Source organism: Zootoca vivipara, chromosome 15 (assembly GCF_965207765.1).
Source record: "Zootoca vivipara chromosome 15, rZooViv2.hap1.1, whole genome shotgun sequence".
Classification (NCBI taxonomy): Eukaryota; Metazoa; Chordata; class Lepidosauria; order Squamata; family Lacertidae; genus Zootoca; species Zootoca vivipara.
Window position 1 is genome coordinate 10201626 of NC_142598.1, and position 13117 is coordinate 10214742.

The window sequence follows — 13117 nt, forward strand, 5'->3', positions numbered from 1 at the left end:
TTTGAATTGTGCTTGGAAACGTACTGGAAGCCAATGTAGGTCTTTCAGGACCGGTGTTATGTTGTCTCAGCGGCCACTCCCAGTCACCAGTCTAGCTGCCGCATTCTGGATCAGTTGTAGTTTCCGAGTCAACTTCAACGGTAGCCCCATGTAGAGCACATTGCAATAGTTCAAGCTGTTGGCCATGTTAGATACATTTCCGATATTAACTGTGCTGGAATAATGTGGGAACAGTCCCAGGTTAAATTCTTCCATGTCTCCAAGTAGGGCTGGGAACGTTCTTTGCCTGAAACCCTAAAGATTACCCACCTGTTGCTGTAGGCAATGCTAAGCTCTATGGACCAATTGTCTGACTCCTTTCCTTTCTACTAAGCCAAAGCTTCCCGACTCCAATGGTAAAATGCCCAGTGCTTTCCCAAATGTACCTGGATCAGAAACGAGCATCTTCCACAGCCTTAGCAAGACCTTACCTTGGTTTGAGCATGCAGCTGAGCTTTGATAAGATCCACTTCGTTTTTTATCATCATCTGGGATTCTGGGATCATCACTGCAAGAGAAAGGCAACAGCTATACATAAGAAACCCCAGGGGTGGAATTCAACTTCTGAAGCTCAGGCTGAAGCTCAGGAAGCCCAATTCTCTCTTTTATATAAACTTATTTATTTGGTTTTCCAGATTAAAATTTTACAATGACATCTCCAACATACTGTAGCAACATTTATATAACACAGTGGTACCTCGACTTACGAAGGTTTCGACTTCCGAAGTCCGCTAACCCGGAAGTATTTTCGTCGCGCGTGCCGTCTGCGCATGCGCAAAATGGACTTACGAAGTTTTCGACTTCCGAAGAGCACCACGGAACGGATCACCTTTGTAAGTCGAGGTACCACTGTACTGGATATAATATAGCAGAGTTAAGAGATTCCTTGTTTGAGTTTACACAGCAGCAAGCGGATTGCTAACTCGTTTGAGTCCTTTTAATAATTAGGCCTTCTACCTTCCTGCCTTCCTTTTGTCCCTCTTAAAGAAAAATACACATGAATCTGAATGATAATAACATAAACTACTTTACTGTCAGATTCACTGAGTACATACTTAGGTTACATAACATATAAACTATATACTAGATATTACATAAAGGTAAAGGGGCCCCTGACCATCATGTCCAGTCGTGTCCGACTCTGGGGTTGCGGCGCTCATCTCGCTCTATAGGCCGAGGGAGCCGGCGTTTGTCCGCAGACAGCTTCCGGGTCATGTGGCCAGCATGACAAAGCTGCTTCTGGCGAACCAGAGCAGCGCACGGAAACACCGTTTACCTTCCCGCCGGAGCGGTCCCTATTTATCTACTTGCACTTTGATGTGCTTTCGAACTGCTAGGTTGGCAGGAGCTGGGACCAAGCAACGGGAGCTCACCCCATTGCAGGGATTCGAACCGCCGACCTTCTGATCAGCAAGCCCTAGGCTCTGTGGTTTAACCCACAGCGCCACCTGGGTCCCTATAGCGCCACCTAATATACTAGATATTAGTGAGTCCTAAAGAGACTCCATCAGAGCATTTACTACTTAACACTCCTATCAGCAGCAGACCAACCGACCAATTGACAAAACTGACTGTCACATAGAGGCAATTAGTCCTCTCTTAGAATGTTGGATTTGACTGACATATCCCATACATACAACATAAGAACGAAATTCCAAAGAATCTCCTGGACTTCCCTCCTCCCCTTTGCGGGTCCTATTGTTAATCATTTCCTCCTGAATCTTTTATAATAATCCAAATCTTTGTATCCAAAATTCACCATTAAACTACAAATGTTTTTCCAATCTTACTAACAATTTTAGCTGTGGTTTTTAAGATAAATTATAAATTTCCCCCATTCCTTATTAAAATTTTTGTCTTCCTGATTTCTGATTCTTCCAGTCATTTTAGCCATTTCGGCATAATCCATCAACTTAATCTGCCATTCTTCTCTGTTAGGGACTTTATCTTCTTTATCTTCCATTGGAAGCCCGATTCTCATTGCAGCTGGAGCCTGGGACTGCAAACCAGAAAGTGTTGGTCCAGCTCTGCTGTTTTCCATGCTTCCTTCCAGATCACCTCCAAGCGAGAGACACACTTGGCCTTTCCACATTTATCCCCATCACCAATCAACTAAGTTTCTGCAAGGTCAGAAGGCAAAGAACATCACTTACAAGTTGGCTTCATAGTAGCTATCTCAAGCTGGGTCTGGGCATGCTGCACAAAGGAGAAAACAACAACACCATCAGCCTCATTCCAATAAGCTAACTGTTTTAAAATGGTTCACAAGAACTCAAGATAACCTGGTGGAGGGATGGGGGGTGGAATCAGATGACTTGGCACCCAGTGTGAGCAGAGGATTTTCTCTGAAGTTCTGCCAGCAAAGGTACCTCGATTATACAGTGGAACCTCGGTTTAACTTTATGAACACCTCGGATTACAAATTTTCGGTTTACGAACGCCGCGGACCCATCTGGAACGGATTAATTCACTTTCCATTACTTTCAATGGGAAAGTTCGCTTCAGTTTATGAACACTTCAGTTTATGAACAGCCTTCCGGAACCAATTACACCCATGCTTCGGGTTAAGTATGCTTCAGGTTGAGTACTCCGCGGACCCGTCTGGAACGGATTAATCCACTTTCCATTACTTTCAATGGGAAAGTTCGCTTCAGTTTATGAACGCTTCAGTTTATGAACAGACTTCCAGAACCAATTGTGTTCATAAATCGAGGTACCACTGTACAGGATTCTTGACTGATAAGTCGTGCAGTTGTTATCCCTCCATTCATATGCAATGTGTGGGGTGGAGGCAATAGGACTACATACATTAAACCCGCTCTCCCAACATTAATAGGCAGTCCAGCTCTGCCCTTCTGACAGCCACACATTCGACAAATCATCAGGCAGGAGAGACTGTGTGAATATCCTCTCTACTCAGTCAATAGCCTTCTGCATCCTAGATTCCCGGTGAGTGGAAAGCTCGAGCTTTATTCGAGCTTTAGAGGTGGGATTCTGCAAATCATACCCAACTCAATAAATAACCCTGAAGATCGCGTAAAAATTTTATTAGTTGATGCCAATCCACAGGTTTCCCAAGTGGTAGCGGTCTATGTGATGAAGGCCATGAAAGCTAGGGAAAGATTCTTGGCGGACAAGGAAAAGACCCCTCTATCGTCTCCATAATCCGTTCATATTGTATTTTCTTTTCTTTTATGGGATGAAGTCATTGCTAAGGTTATATGTAATGAATTTTAACATTATTATGTAGATATTTGTGTAAAGGCTTAGTCCTCACAATAAACTTTGTTGTTGTTGTTGTTAGAGTGGAAAGCTTGTGTGTGGACGGCTGTGTATAACATCAGTTCTCCACCTAGTCAGTGTCAGGAGACAAACACCTTCGCCTCCCGTCATGGTAGAAGGAGAGGAAGAGTACGAAGTAGAGCAAATTGTAGACTCCAGGATGCAAAGAAAGAAGTTGCAAAACCTGATTGCATGGAAGGGGTATGGCCCTGAAGAAAGCTATCATGGGAATACACAGAACATGTCCATGTACCAGACTTGCAAAGGGTGTTCCATACATGCCACCTCAACCGACCAAAACCTCCAGGTTGGGAGGAGGAGGGCTCTGGAGAGAGGGGTAATGTCAGGGACTGGGCAGAGGAGGAATAGTGGAGACCACCTACCCATCCTGACCCTCCCAGGGAGGAGGAAAATGAAGACAGTATAGATTTACAACAGGGGCTTTGAGGGAAGTCACAGCTCAGAGGCAGATGAGGGGGAACGCTGGGAAATCGTGGGAAAGTCAGAAGAACACCTGGCTGATACATTGTCATTAGAAAGCATTCCAGACCCTCCACCTCCCAGAACCTGGGGAGCCTTAAAAGTCGGAGAGCAAATAGCTCAAAGGCAGAGGGCATGTAGCAGCACCTGTTGAATAGATGAATGAGGAAGTGGGAGGGTGGAGATTCACTCGGGACAATGCCATTATCCAAGAGGCTGGGTTCTATAGCCTCTCTCTGTAAAGATTGAAATAAAAAAGGGTGGTAAGAAACTTTCCCTTGTCTTTATACTTTCCTGGGCACCCAGTCAGGAATTGGGTTCCTCATGGGGTGGATGCCTAAATCTTATAGGTTGTACAGTGGTACCTCGGGTTACAGACGCTTCAGGTTACAGACACTTCAGGTTACAGACTCCGCTAACCCAGAAATAGCACCTCAGGTTAAGAACTTTGCTTCAGGATGAGAACAAAAATTGCGCGGTGGCAGCACGGCGGCAGCGGGAGGCCCCATTAGCTAAAGTGGTGTCTCAGGTTAAGAACAGTTTCGGGTTAAGAATGGACCTCTGGAACCAATTAAGTTCTTAACCAGAGGTACCACTGCATAAGCATAAGCTATCCTTTCTAGATGGAGCTAGCTTCTTTTCTCCTGCTTTGGAGGACAAGACGCAAACCAATGCCTTCAAGTTACAAAAAAGGAGATTCCCCCTAAACCTCAGGAAGAACGTTTTGATGGTAACAGCTGTTCAACAGTGGAATGGACTCCTCTGTAAGTCAGAGGCAGTGCTAAAGGGTGCAATCCTGCTTCTCCCTGCCGCATAGAGGAATAATGACTGAGCACGCCATGGTTTACAGACCATGTGCACACACAGTTGTATGTGCATAGGCTCCCCTTTGAGATGTACGCCTGAATATGTGGGTGTCAGGAGACTTGCCTAGGAGATATCAACTGTACTGGCCATATATCTCCTGTGCATGTCCTGCTGCCCTCCCCATATGCTGAATGGATGGCTTATTTGAACATCTCTACGGACACACTCTCAGTGAGCACATAGGGCACGTGGTTAAAGGTAAAGGTACCCCTGACCAAGAGGTCCAGTCGTGACCGACTCTGGGGTTGCGGTGCTCAACTCACTCTATTGGCCAAGGGAGCCGGCGTACAGCTTCCAGGTCATGTGGCTAGCATGACTAAGCCGCTTCTGGCGAACCAGAGCAGCACACGGAAATGCCGTTTACCTTCCCACCGGAGCGGTACCTATTTATCTACTTGCACTTTGACGTGCTTTCGAACTGCTAGGTTGGCAGGAACTGGGACCAAGCAACAGGAGCTCACCCCGTTGTGGGGATTCGAACCGCTGACCTTCTGATCGGCAAGCCCTAGGCTCTGTGGTTTAACCCACAGCGCCACCCGCGTCCCATAGGGCCCGTGGTTAGGCCTGGGCAATATATGGGGATACTGTCCAAAACCAGTTTGAAGTCCATATCATTATACTGATTTCATGATTTTTGATCTGGCAATATATCATGGTGTGTGTGTATGTGTGCGCGCGCGCTGTGCAAAAAAACACAATGTGGGGAAAACCATGAAGCCAACCAATGCTTCTCTCGATTTCTGCAGCTCCTGCTAACTGTGTTGGCTCAGCTCTCCCCTGCCTCATGCAGGGGGGCAGCGAATAACAAGAGCAGGCGCCGGCAAAAATCAGGGTGCAGGAAAAACTGTGAGGCCAGCCAATGCCTCTACATAGCTCCATTCATTATTTCAGACATCATGATTTATCAATATACCATGATGTTTAGCTGGTGGTATATCACAATGTTGAAAACCAGATATCACCTGGCCCTCGTATGTGTATGTGTGTGCATAAGAATTGCTCCAGCTACCTACCCCGCTGCAATGCCAGCATACCTATGGCGTAGGGTCCCCACTGGCGGAGGAAGAGGAGTGCGGGGGGAGCGCACCGCCCCTGGCAGCGTGATCCTGGTGGGTGCCATCGCGGCTGCTCCCCCCCCCCCTGTGCTGGGCACCACGCCCCCGCAGGTGGCGTGCCAAGCTCCCAGGACACGCACCAGCCCCGCTCTCGCCTGCTCTCTGCCCCCCCCCCCAGTGCCGGAGCATGAAGCTCTCCCACTGAGCGCCCCCCCCGGTGGCCACGTCCAACATTGGTAATGTTGGCAGCACAGCTTGGTGGATGCAAACCTGCCTCCTTCTCACACACGTGTCAGGGATAACCAGAAGAAGCTTGCCTGCCCACCCGCAATGCCAGGACTGCAACAAGAAAATTCAGGCTGCCAATTCAAGTCCCCTTCAAGCCAGATACTCAAGAGTCTAGGCTACAGTTGTGGCTTGTGGGTCACTTGTAGCTTTGGCAGGCTCTCTATTTAAGCAACCCCCCACCAAGGAGCCAGGATTCATAGAATCATAGAGTTGGAAGAGACCAACAAGGCCATCCAGTCCAACCCCCTGCCAAGCAGGAAACACCATCAAAGCATTCCTGACATATGCCTGTCAAGCCTCCGCTTGGAGGCCTCCAAAGAAGGAGACTCCACCACACTCCTTGGCAGCAAATTCCACTGTCGAACAGCTCTTACTGTCAGGAAGTTCTTCCTAATGTTTAGGTGGAATCTCCTTTCTTGTTGGTTGAATCCATTGCTCCGGGATTGCCACTCCCGACCTTCCTTTAGCAGAACACAAGCACTTTCTGCCACCCTCTTGTAGCCCACCCACGGCACTTACCATTGGCAATGTGCTGCCTGCCCGAGACAGGCACCAGTTAGGAGAGAGGTCTCGGCACTTATCATCGTGGGAAACTGACGTCAACAATGGCTCCTGGGAGAGAAGGAGGCAGAGTTTACATTTGATTTTGCAGGAGGGTCAGAAAAGGGAGGCCCAGACCAATCACCTTGGGCAGAACGCTGGGGCCTGAGCGGTGGATGAGACCCTATAGTGCCCCAGTCTCTTGGTTTCCAAGCCCCTGGACTGGAGGTGTGAAAACTTGCCGCTAGATGGTGATCCATTCCCAGAGCCTACAACTGAATATCAGCTTCAGCCAAAGCAAAGTCTGGAGAAGAGAATCTCCTGCACAGTTGCCTTAATATAAGCACACGTAGAAGGGCTTAAGAGTTTAAATCATTTTAGGGAAAGGCTTATTCAGAGAAAGAAATATCCCACTGAGCTATTTGAGTGATTCCTCCTCCTCTTTTTGCATACAGGCCTGACTGGGTGGAGGTTGTGTGCATGAAATTAAGTATAAATAGGCAGCTATGGCAATATATATATATTTTAAAAATTGTATAAGTTGTATCTTATCTTTCGATGTGCATTGTGATGTTTTATGCACTGTGAGTTGCTGTTATTTTTATTGATTACAGTCAGGGGCAGAGCAAGTGGGGGCGGGGGGGGGGTCCGCCCCGGGCACTGCCCTGGAGGGGGTGTCACTTGGGGCCGCGCCCCCGGCCCTCGCCTCTGCACGGCAGCCTCAAAAAAAGGGGGGAAGCTGCAGGTGCGTCAGCCAAGCGATTGGGCGCCACGCGGGTGCCTGCTGGAGGGGGGTGGCACTCGGGGCCGCGCCCCTGCCCCGCAATCAGCACCTGAGCCTGGATGCTCCGTTTAGAAGTTGCGGGGGGGCACGATCCCCCTCTACGTAGCACGCATGTGCAGCGGGATGCTGCACATGCGTGCTAGGTAGAGGGGGATCGCGCGCCCCCCCGACTTCAAAATGGAGCCAAAACGAAGCGTCCAGGCTCCAGGTAGATAGCCCACTGGTGCAACAGGTGCGCTGCGCCAGTGGGCTATCTACCTGGAGCCTGGACGCTCCGTTTAGTTTTGAAGTCGCAGGGAAGTTGCGATCCCCCTCTACGTAGCAACGCATGAGTCATTACGTAGCGACGCCGTGCCCCCCGGGGGCATTGCAATTTGCCGCCCCGGGTGTCGCAGCACCTCACTATGCCCCTGATTACAGTTTAGAACAGTGTTTCCCAAAGGGGGCGGATCACCATTTGCCCTGATGTATCGCTAAACAGCGATTTCCCCCTCAAAAGCATGAGTCAAGCAGAGAACTGCACGCAGTCCCTTTTTTTCTAGGCACACAAGACTTCAGACTTGCTTCTTAAAACCACCTGAGACAGGCAAGGGTGTTGGGGGTGTGTGTGTATAATTTGTATTAAGTTTTTCCATTTTACATTTTAGACAACCTTAAAATATCAATGACTTCCCTTCTCCTCCTTCCATGGCTCAACTTGCATGCCATAGATCCCGGCATATTTTACATAAACTAAACCATTCAGTAATCCATTGTGACATCCATCAAAACATATTTACACCGTTGAACTTATCTTCATGCTGCCAGCGTTTTCAAGTGTACACAATTATGTCCCATATATTCAACAAACGTTTTCCAATCTTCTTTACACGTATGTTCTTCTTGTCTTCTTATTCTATAAATTACTGTAAACCCGCCAGCTGTGCCTCTTCCATCGGTTTAAGTTGCCATTCTTCTTCAGTGGGGACCTCGCTCGTTTTCCATTTTTGGGCTAACAAAACATGGGCGCAGTAGTGCCATACATAAATAGCCTCTTTTTTTGACACCTGGGAATTTCCATCTGAATTATCCCTAACGAAAAGGACTCTGGGTTTTTTTGGAAAGTACTTCCCCAAAAAGATATTTTTCCATTCCAACCATCAGCAGCTTCTCCCCTGTCGTGAGTGCCTGCAGGTCCTGGCCCTGCCTCTCACCACCTGGCCTAGGGCGGGGCCTGGCAGGCCTCAAATAGGTCTGCTGCTTCCACTGCTGCTGCTGCCCAGGAGGACTCCCCTGTCGTGAGTGCCTGCAGGTCCTGTCCCTGCCTCTCACCACCTGGCCTAGGGCGGGGCCTGGCAGGCCTCAAATAGGTCTGCTGCTTCCACTGCTGCTGCTGCCCAGGAGGACTCCCCTGTCGTGAGTGCCTGCAGGTCCTGTCCCTGCCTCTCACCACCTGGCCTAGGGCGGGGCCTGGCAGGCCTCAAATAGGTCTGCTGCTTCCACTGCTGCTGCTGCCCAGGAGGACTCCCCTGTCGTGAGTGCCTGCAGGTCCTGGCCCTGCCTCTCACCACCTGGCCTAGGGAGGGGCCTGGCAGGCCTGCTGGGGACTGTTGCCCCCAGCGCTGTTGCTGTCCAGGAGGACTCTGAACTGTGCAGAGTTCTTTTAAAAATGTTTTAAATTCTCTTTTATCATTTTAAACACATTATGTTGGGGGGTTGGTTATTTACTTGGGTTTGGGAATTTTTTAAATTTTGTTACTTCTGTGATTTTTGTTTCTTGGTTAGTATTGTCTTATTGTGTTTTTTGTGTGGTGGGTGCTGCCCAGGACTCTCTCCTGCTGTGAGTGCCCACAGGCCCTGTCCCTGCCTCCTTCCACCTGCTAGGGCGGGGCCTGGAGGGCCTCATAAGGACTGCCGCCGCTGCTCTGCTGCTGGTGCTGCCCAGGGGAACTTAAAACAGCACAGAGTTCTTTTTAAAATGCTTTTTAAAGAATTTTATGTTTTTATTTTCTTGGGGTGGTAGGTGGGAGGGTATTTTCTTTGGGGTGGTAGGTGGGAGGGATTTTTAGTTGGGTGTGGGAATCTGTTAAATTTTGGTGTATTGTAATTTTTATTGTTTTTGGTTTTATTGTTTTATTGTTTTTTGTGCTTTCCTTTTGTTCCGTTCTTGCTGTTTTTTACAGAGGTTTTATTTTGTTTTTAAGGGGAGGGGTCAGGGCTGCCCGGGAGGGGGTCCCAGCAAGCAAAATGGCTGGGGCAGATTCCACAGGGGGGGATGCACTGGGACAACCGATCTCAGTGGTCACGGGTAGGAGGAGGAGTTACGCTAAGACCAGACCATGTCATTACCGAGGAGGCAGACTTAGTCGTTGTCTGAGGACTATCCCTGCCTCCGGGTCTGGTCCTGACCGGACGGATATTGGAATCAGCAAGGGATACCCACATGACCTGAAGGTGCTGCTGTGCAATGCCAGGTCGATGATGAATAAGACCACTGCCATTCACGACCTGATTGTGGATGGAGGATTTGACCTGGCATGTGTGACAGAGACCTGGTTGGATGAAGCCGATGGGCCCGTTCTTGGCGCTGCTTGCCCACCAGGTTTCTCTTATGCACAGCAACCCAGGCCATCTGGGCGGGGAGGGGGGGTTGCAGTGATTTTTAGGAAGTCATTAGTTTGCACCAGGCGTCCTATTGGTAAGACTGAGTTTTCTGAGTGCATGTTCTGGAAGTTGGGCAATAGGGGCAGTACAGGATTCCTTCTGGTGTACCGACCTCCCCGCTGCACCAAGGATTCCCTGCCTGAGCTGCTTCAGGTCGTGTCGGATGTGCTCCTGGAGACACCTAGCTTGGTTGTCTTAGGGGATTTTAACATCCATGCCGACACGACCTTACAAGGAGCCGCTCGGGACTTCGTGGAAAGCATGGCCACCATGGGGCTGTCCCTGAATAAGTCTGGCCCAACTCATAGCCGCGGACATGCCTTGGACTTGGTGTTTACCTCTATGGATGGTGGTGATCTGACATTAAGTAAAAGCGAAACAAAAGAAGTGCCATGGTCAGATCACTTTCTGGTGCAACTGGACTTCTCCGCAACCCTTCCCCTCTGCAGGGAGGTGGGACCGATTCGGATGGTCCGCCCCCGCTACTTAATGGATCCAATTGGCTTCCAGAGAGTGGTAGGGGATGTTTTATCCCATGTCGATGGCCTTTCAGCTGATTCCCTGGTGGCCCGCTGGAATGCGGAGTTAACCAGCGCTATTGACTGTCTGGCTCCGAAGCGCCCTCTCAGATTGCATGGAGCCCGGACAGCCCCGTGGTTTTCCCCGGCGCTGAGGGCAATGAAACAGTCGTTGAGACGGCTAGAGCGCCGGTGGCGGAAAACTCATTTTGAATCAGACCGGACACGGGCTAGAGCTCAACTTCGAGCCTACCAAGTGGCAATGGCGACGGCGAAGAGGACCTTCTTCACCGTCTCCATCGCATCTGCAGAAAACAGCAGCAGGAGACTCTTCCAGGTGGTTCGCAATTTAGCGGAACCACCTGCTCCATCCGGGCCCAGTATGGGCCACATGATCTCCTGCAATGATTTTGCAAAGTTTTTTGCAGATAAAGTCGCTCAGATTCGGGAAGAGGTAGACTCCACCGTGGGAGCAGGGCCGGGGCGGGGGAGTGCTAGAGTCCTGTCTAGTCAAGTTTTGTGGGATCAATTTCAATCTGTTACCTCGGAGGATGTGGACAGGCTGCTTGGACGAGTGAAACCAACCACCTGTCTCCTTGATCCTTGCCCATCCTGGCTTATAAAAGCTAGCCGGGAAGGGCTGGGCGATGGGCTTCGCGGGTTGGTAAATGCTTCTCTCCATGAGGGAGCCTTCCCAGACCCGCTGAAAGAGGCGGTTATTAAACCGCTTCTAAAAAAACCATCTTTAGATCCGGCCAATATGGCCAACTATCGCCCAGTCTCAAATCTTCCATTCTTGGGCAAGGTGATTGAGCGAGTGGTTGCTGAACAACTCCAGGCACGCCTGGAAGAAGCGGACCATTTGGATCCCTTCCAGTCAGGATTCAGGCCTCATCATGGGACTGAAACTGCCTTGGTCGCACTGGTCGATGATCTCCGGCGGGCTAGGGACAAAGGTAAGAGCTGTTTCCTTGTTCTGCTGGATCTCTCAGCGGCTTTTGACACCATCGACCATAACATCCTTCTGGACCGTCTAGAGGGCTTGGGAGCTGGGGGCACTGTCATGCAGTGGTTCCGCTCCTTCCTCCTGGGCCGTGTTCAGAAAGTGGTGGTGGGGGATGAGTGTTCAGACCCCTGGGCTCTCACTTGTGGGGTGCCTCAGGGTTCTGTCCTCTCCCCCATGCTTTTTAACATCTATATGCAGCCGCTGGGAGAGATCATCAGGGGGTTTGGGCTGGGTGTCCATCAGTATGCTGATGATACCCAGCTCTACCTCTCTTTTAAATCAGAACCAGTGAAGGCGGTGAAGGTCCTGTGTGAGTGCTTGGAGGCGGTTGGAGGATGGATGGCGGCTAACAGATTGAGATTGAATCCTGACAAGACAGAAGTACTGTTTGTGGGGGACAGGAGGCGGACGGGTGTGGAGGACTCCCTGGTCCTGAATGGGGTAACTGTGCCCCTGAAAGACCAGGTGTGCAGCCTGGGAGTCATTTTAGACTCACAGCTGTCCATGGAGGCACAGGTCAACTCGGTGTCCAAGGCAGCTGTTTATCAGCTCCATCTGGTACGCAGGCTGAGTCCCTACCTGCCCACTGACTGTCTCTCCAGAGTGGTGCATGCTCTAGTTATCTCCCGCTTGGACTACTGCAATGCGCTCTACGTGGGGCTACCTTTGAAGGTGACCCGGAAACTACAACTAATCCAGAATGCGGCAGCTAGACTGGTGACTGGGAGCGGCCGCCGAGACCACATAACACCGGTCCTGAAAGACCTACATTGGCTCCCAGTACGTTTCCGAGCACAATTCAAAGTGTTGGTGTTGACCTTTAAAGCCCTGAACGGCCTCGGTCCGGTATACCTGAAGGAGCGTCTCCACCCCCATCGTTCTGCCCGGACACTGAGGTCCAGCTCCGGGGGCCTTCTGGCGGTTCCCTCACTACGAGAAGCCAAGTTACAGGGAACCAGGCAGAGGGCCTTCTCGGTAGTGGCTCCCACCCTGTGGAATGCCCTCCCACTAGAGGTCAAAGAGAACAACAACTACCAGACCTTTAGAAGGCATCTCAAGGCAGCCCTGTTTAGGGAAGCTTTTAATGTTTGATGGATCTCTGTATTTTAATGTTTGATGGATTTCTGTGTTTTAGAATTTCTGTTTTGTTGGAAGCCGCCCAGAGTGGCTGGGGGAACCCGGCCAGATGGGCGGGGTATAAATAATAAATTATTATTATTATTATTATTCCATGGCTGGCCGAGTGCCTGGGGTGGACGTGATACTCGGACCTTCGGGAGGAGAGCGCCCCTTGATCTTCTGCCCCCCCCCCCGGTATCCTGCGCCCGGGCGGATGCTATTTTCTCCCACCCTACCCCCAGCCTCGCCCCCCCCCCTACAGGGACCATCTCCCCCTCTTTTACCGTCGCGGACAACACCACCTCCTCTCTCGAGTCCATCACGCGGCTCTGCCCCGAGCGCCCCCCACTTGCCCTGCCGGGCGCAGACAGGAGCCTGAGCGCATCCCGTCGGAGCCCGCACGCCGCCTCCCTGTGTGTAACAAAGGGGCGTGGCCCCGCGTGGCCTCGCCTCTCTTCATGACGCTGCGGTTTAGCACAGCGACCCGCCTCCGTGG

At 50.5% G+C, this 13117-nt stretch overlaps 1 protein-coding gene across 2 annotated transcripts in view; it reads right to left on the minus strand.

Annotated features, from left to right (window-relative positions):
• The window catches only part of CCDC159 (coiled-coil domain containing 159), a 29860-nt gene extending 16776 nt beyond the window's left edge, over window positions 1–13084 (minus strand). Inside the window, exons 1-4 of one of the 2 annotated variants that reach the window (XM_060268918.2) lie at window positions 12906–13084; window positions 6531–6623; window positions 2193–2235; window positions 471–547 (exon numbers count right to left, since the gene is read on the minus strand). In XM_060268918.2, coding sequence (XP_060124901.1) covers window positions 471–547; window positions 2193–2235; window positions 6531–6623; window positions 12906–12941 — 249 coding nt within the window. In that variant the 5' untranslated portion in view covers window positions 12942–13084. The remainder of the gene's footprint in view (window positions 1–470; window positions 548–2192; window positions 2236–6530; window positions 6624–12905) is intronic. The other variant, XM_088658846.1, reaches the window with a different exon arrangement.
• Window positions 13085–13117: the final 33 nt, after the last annotated feature.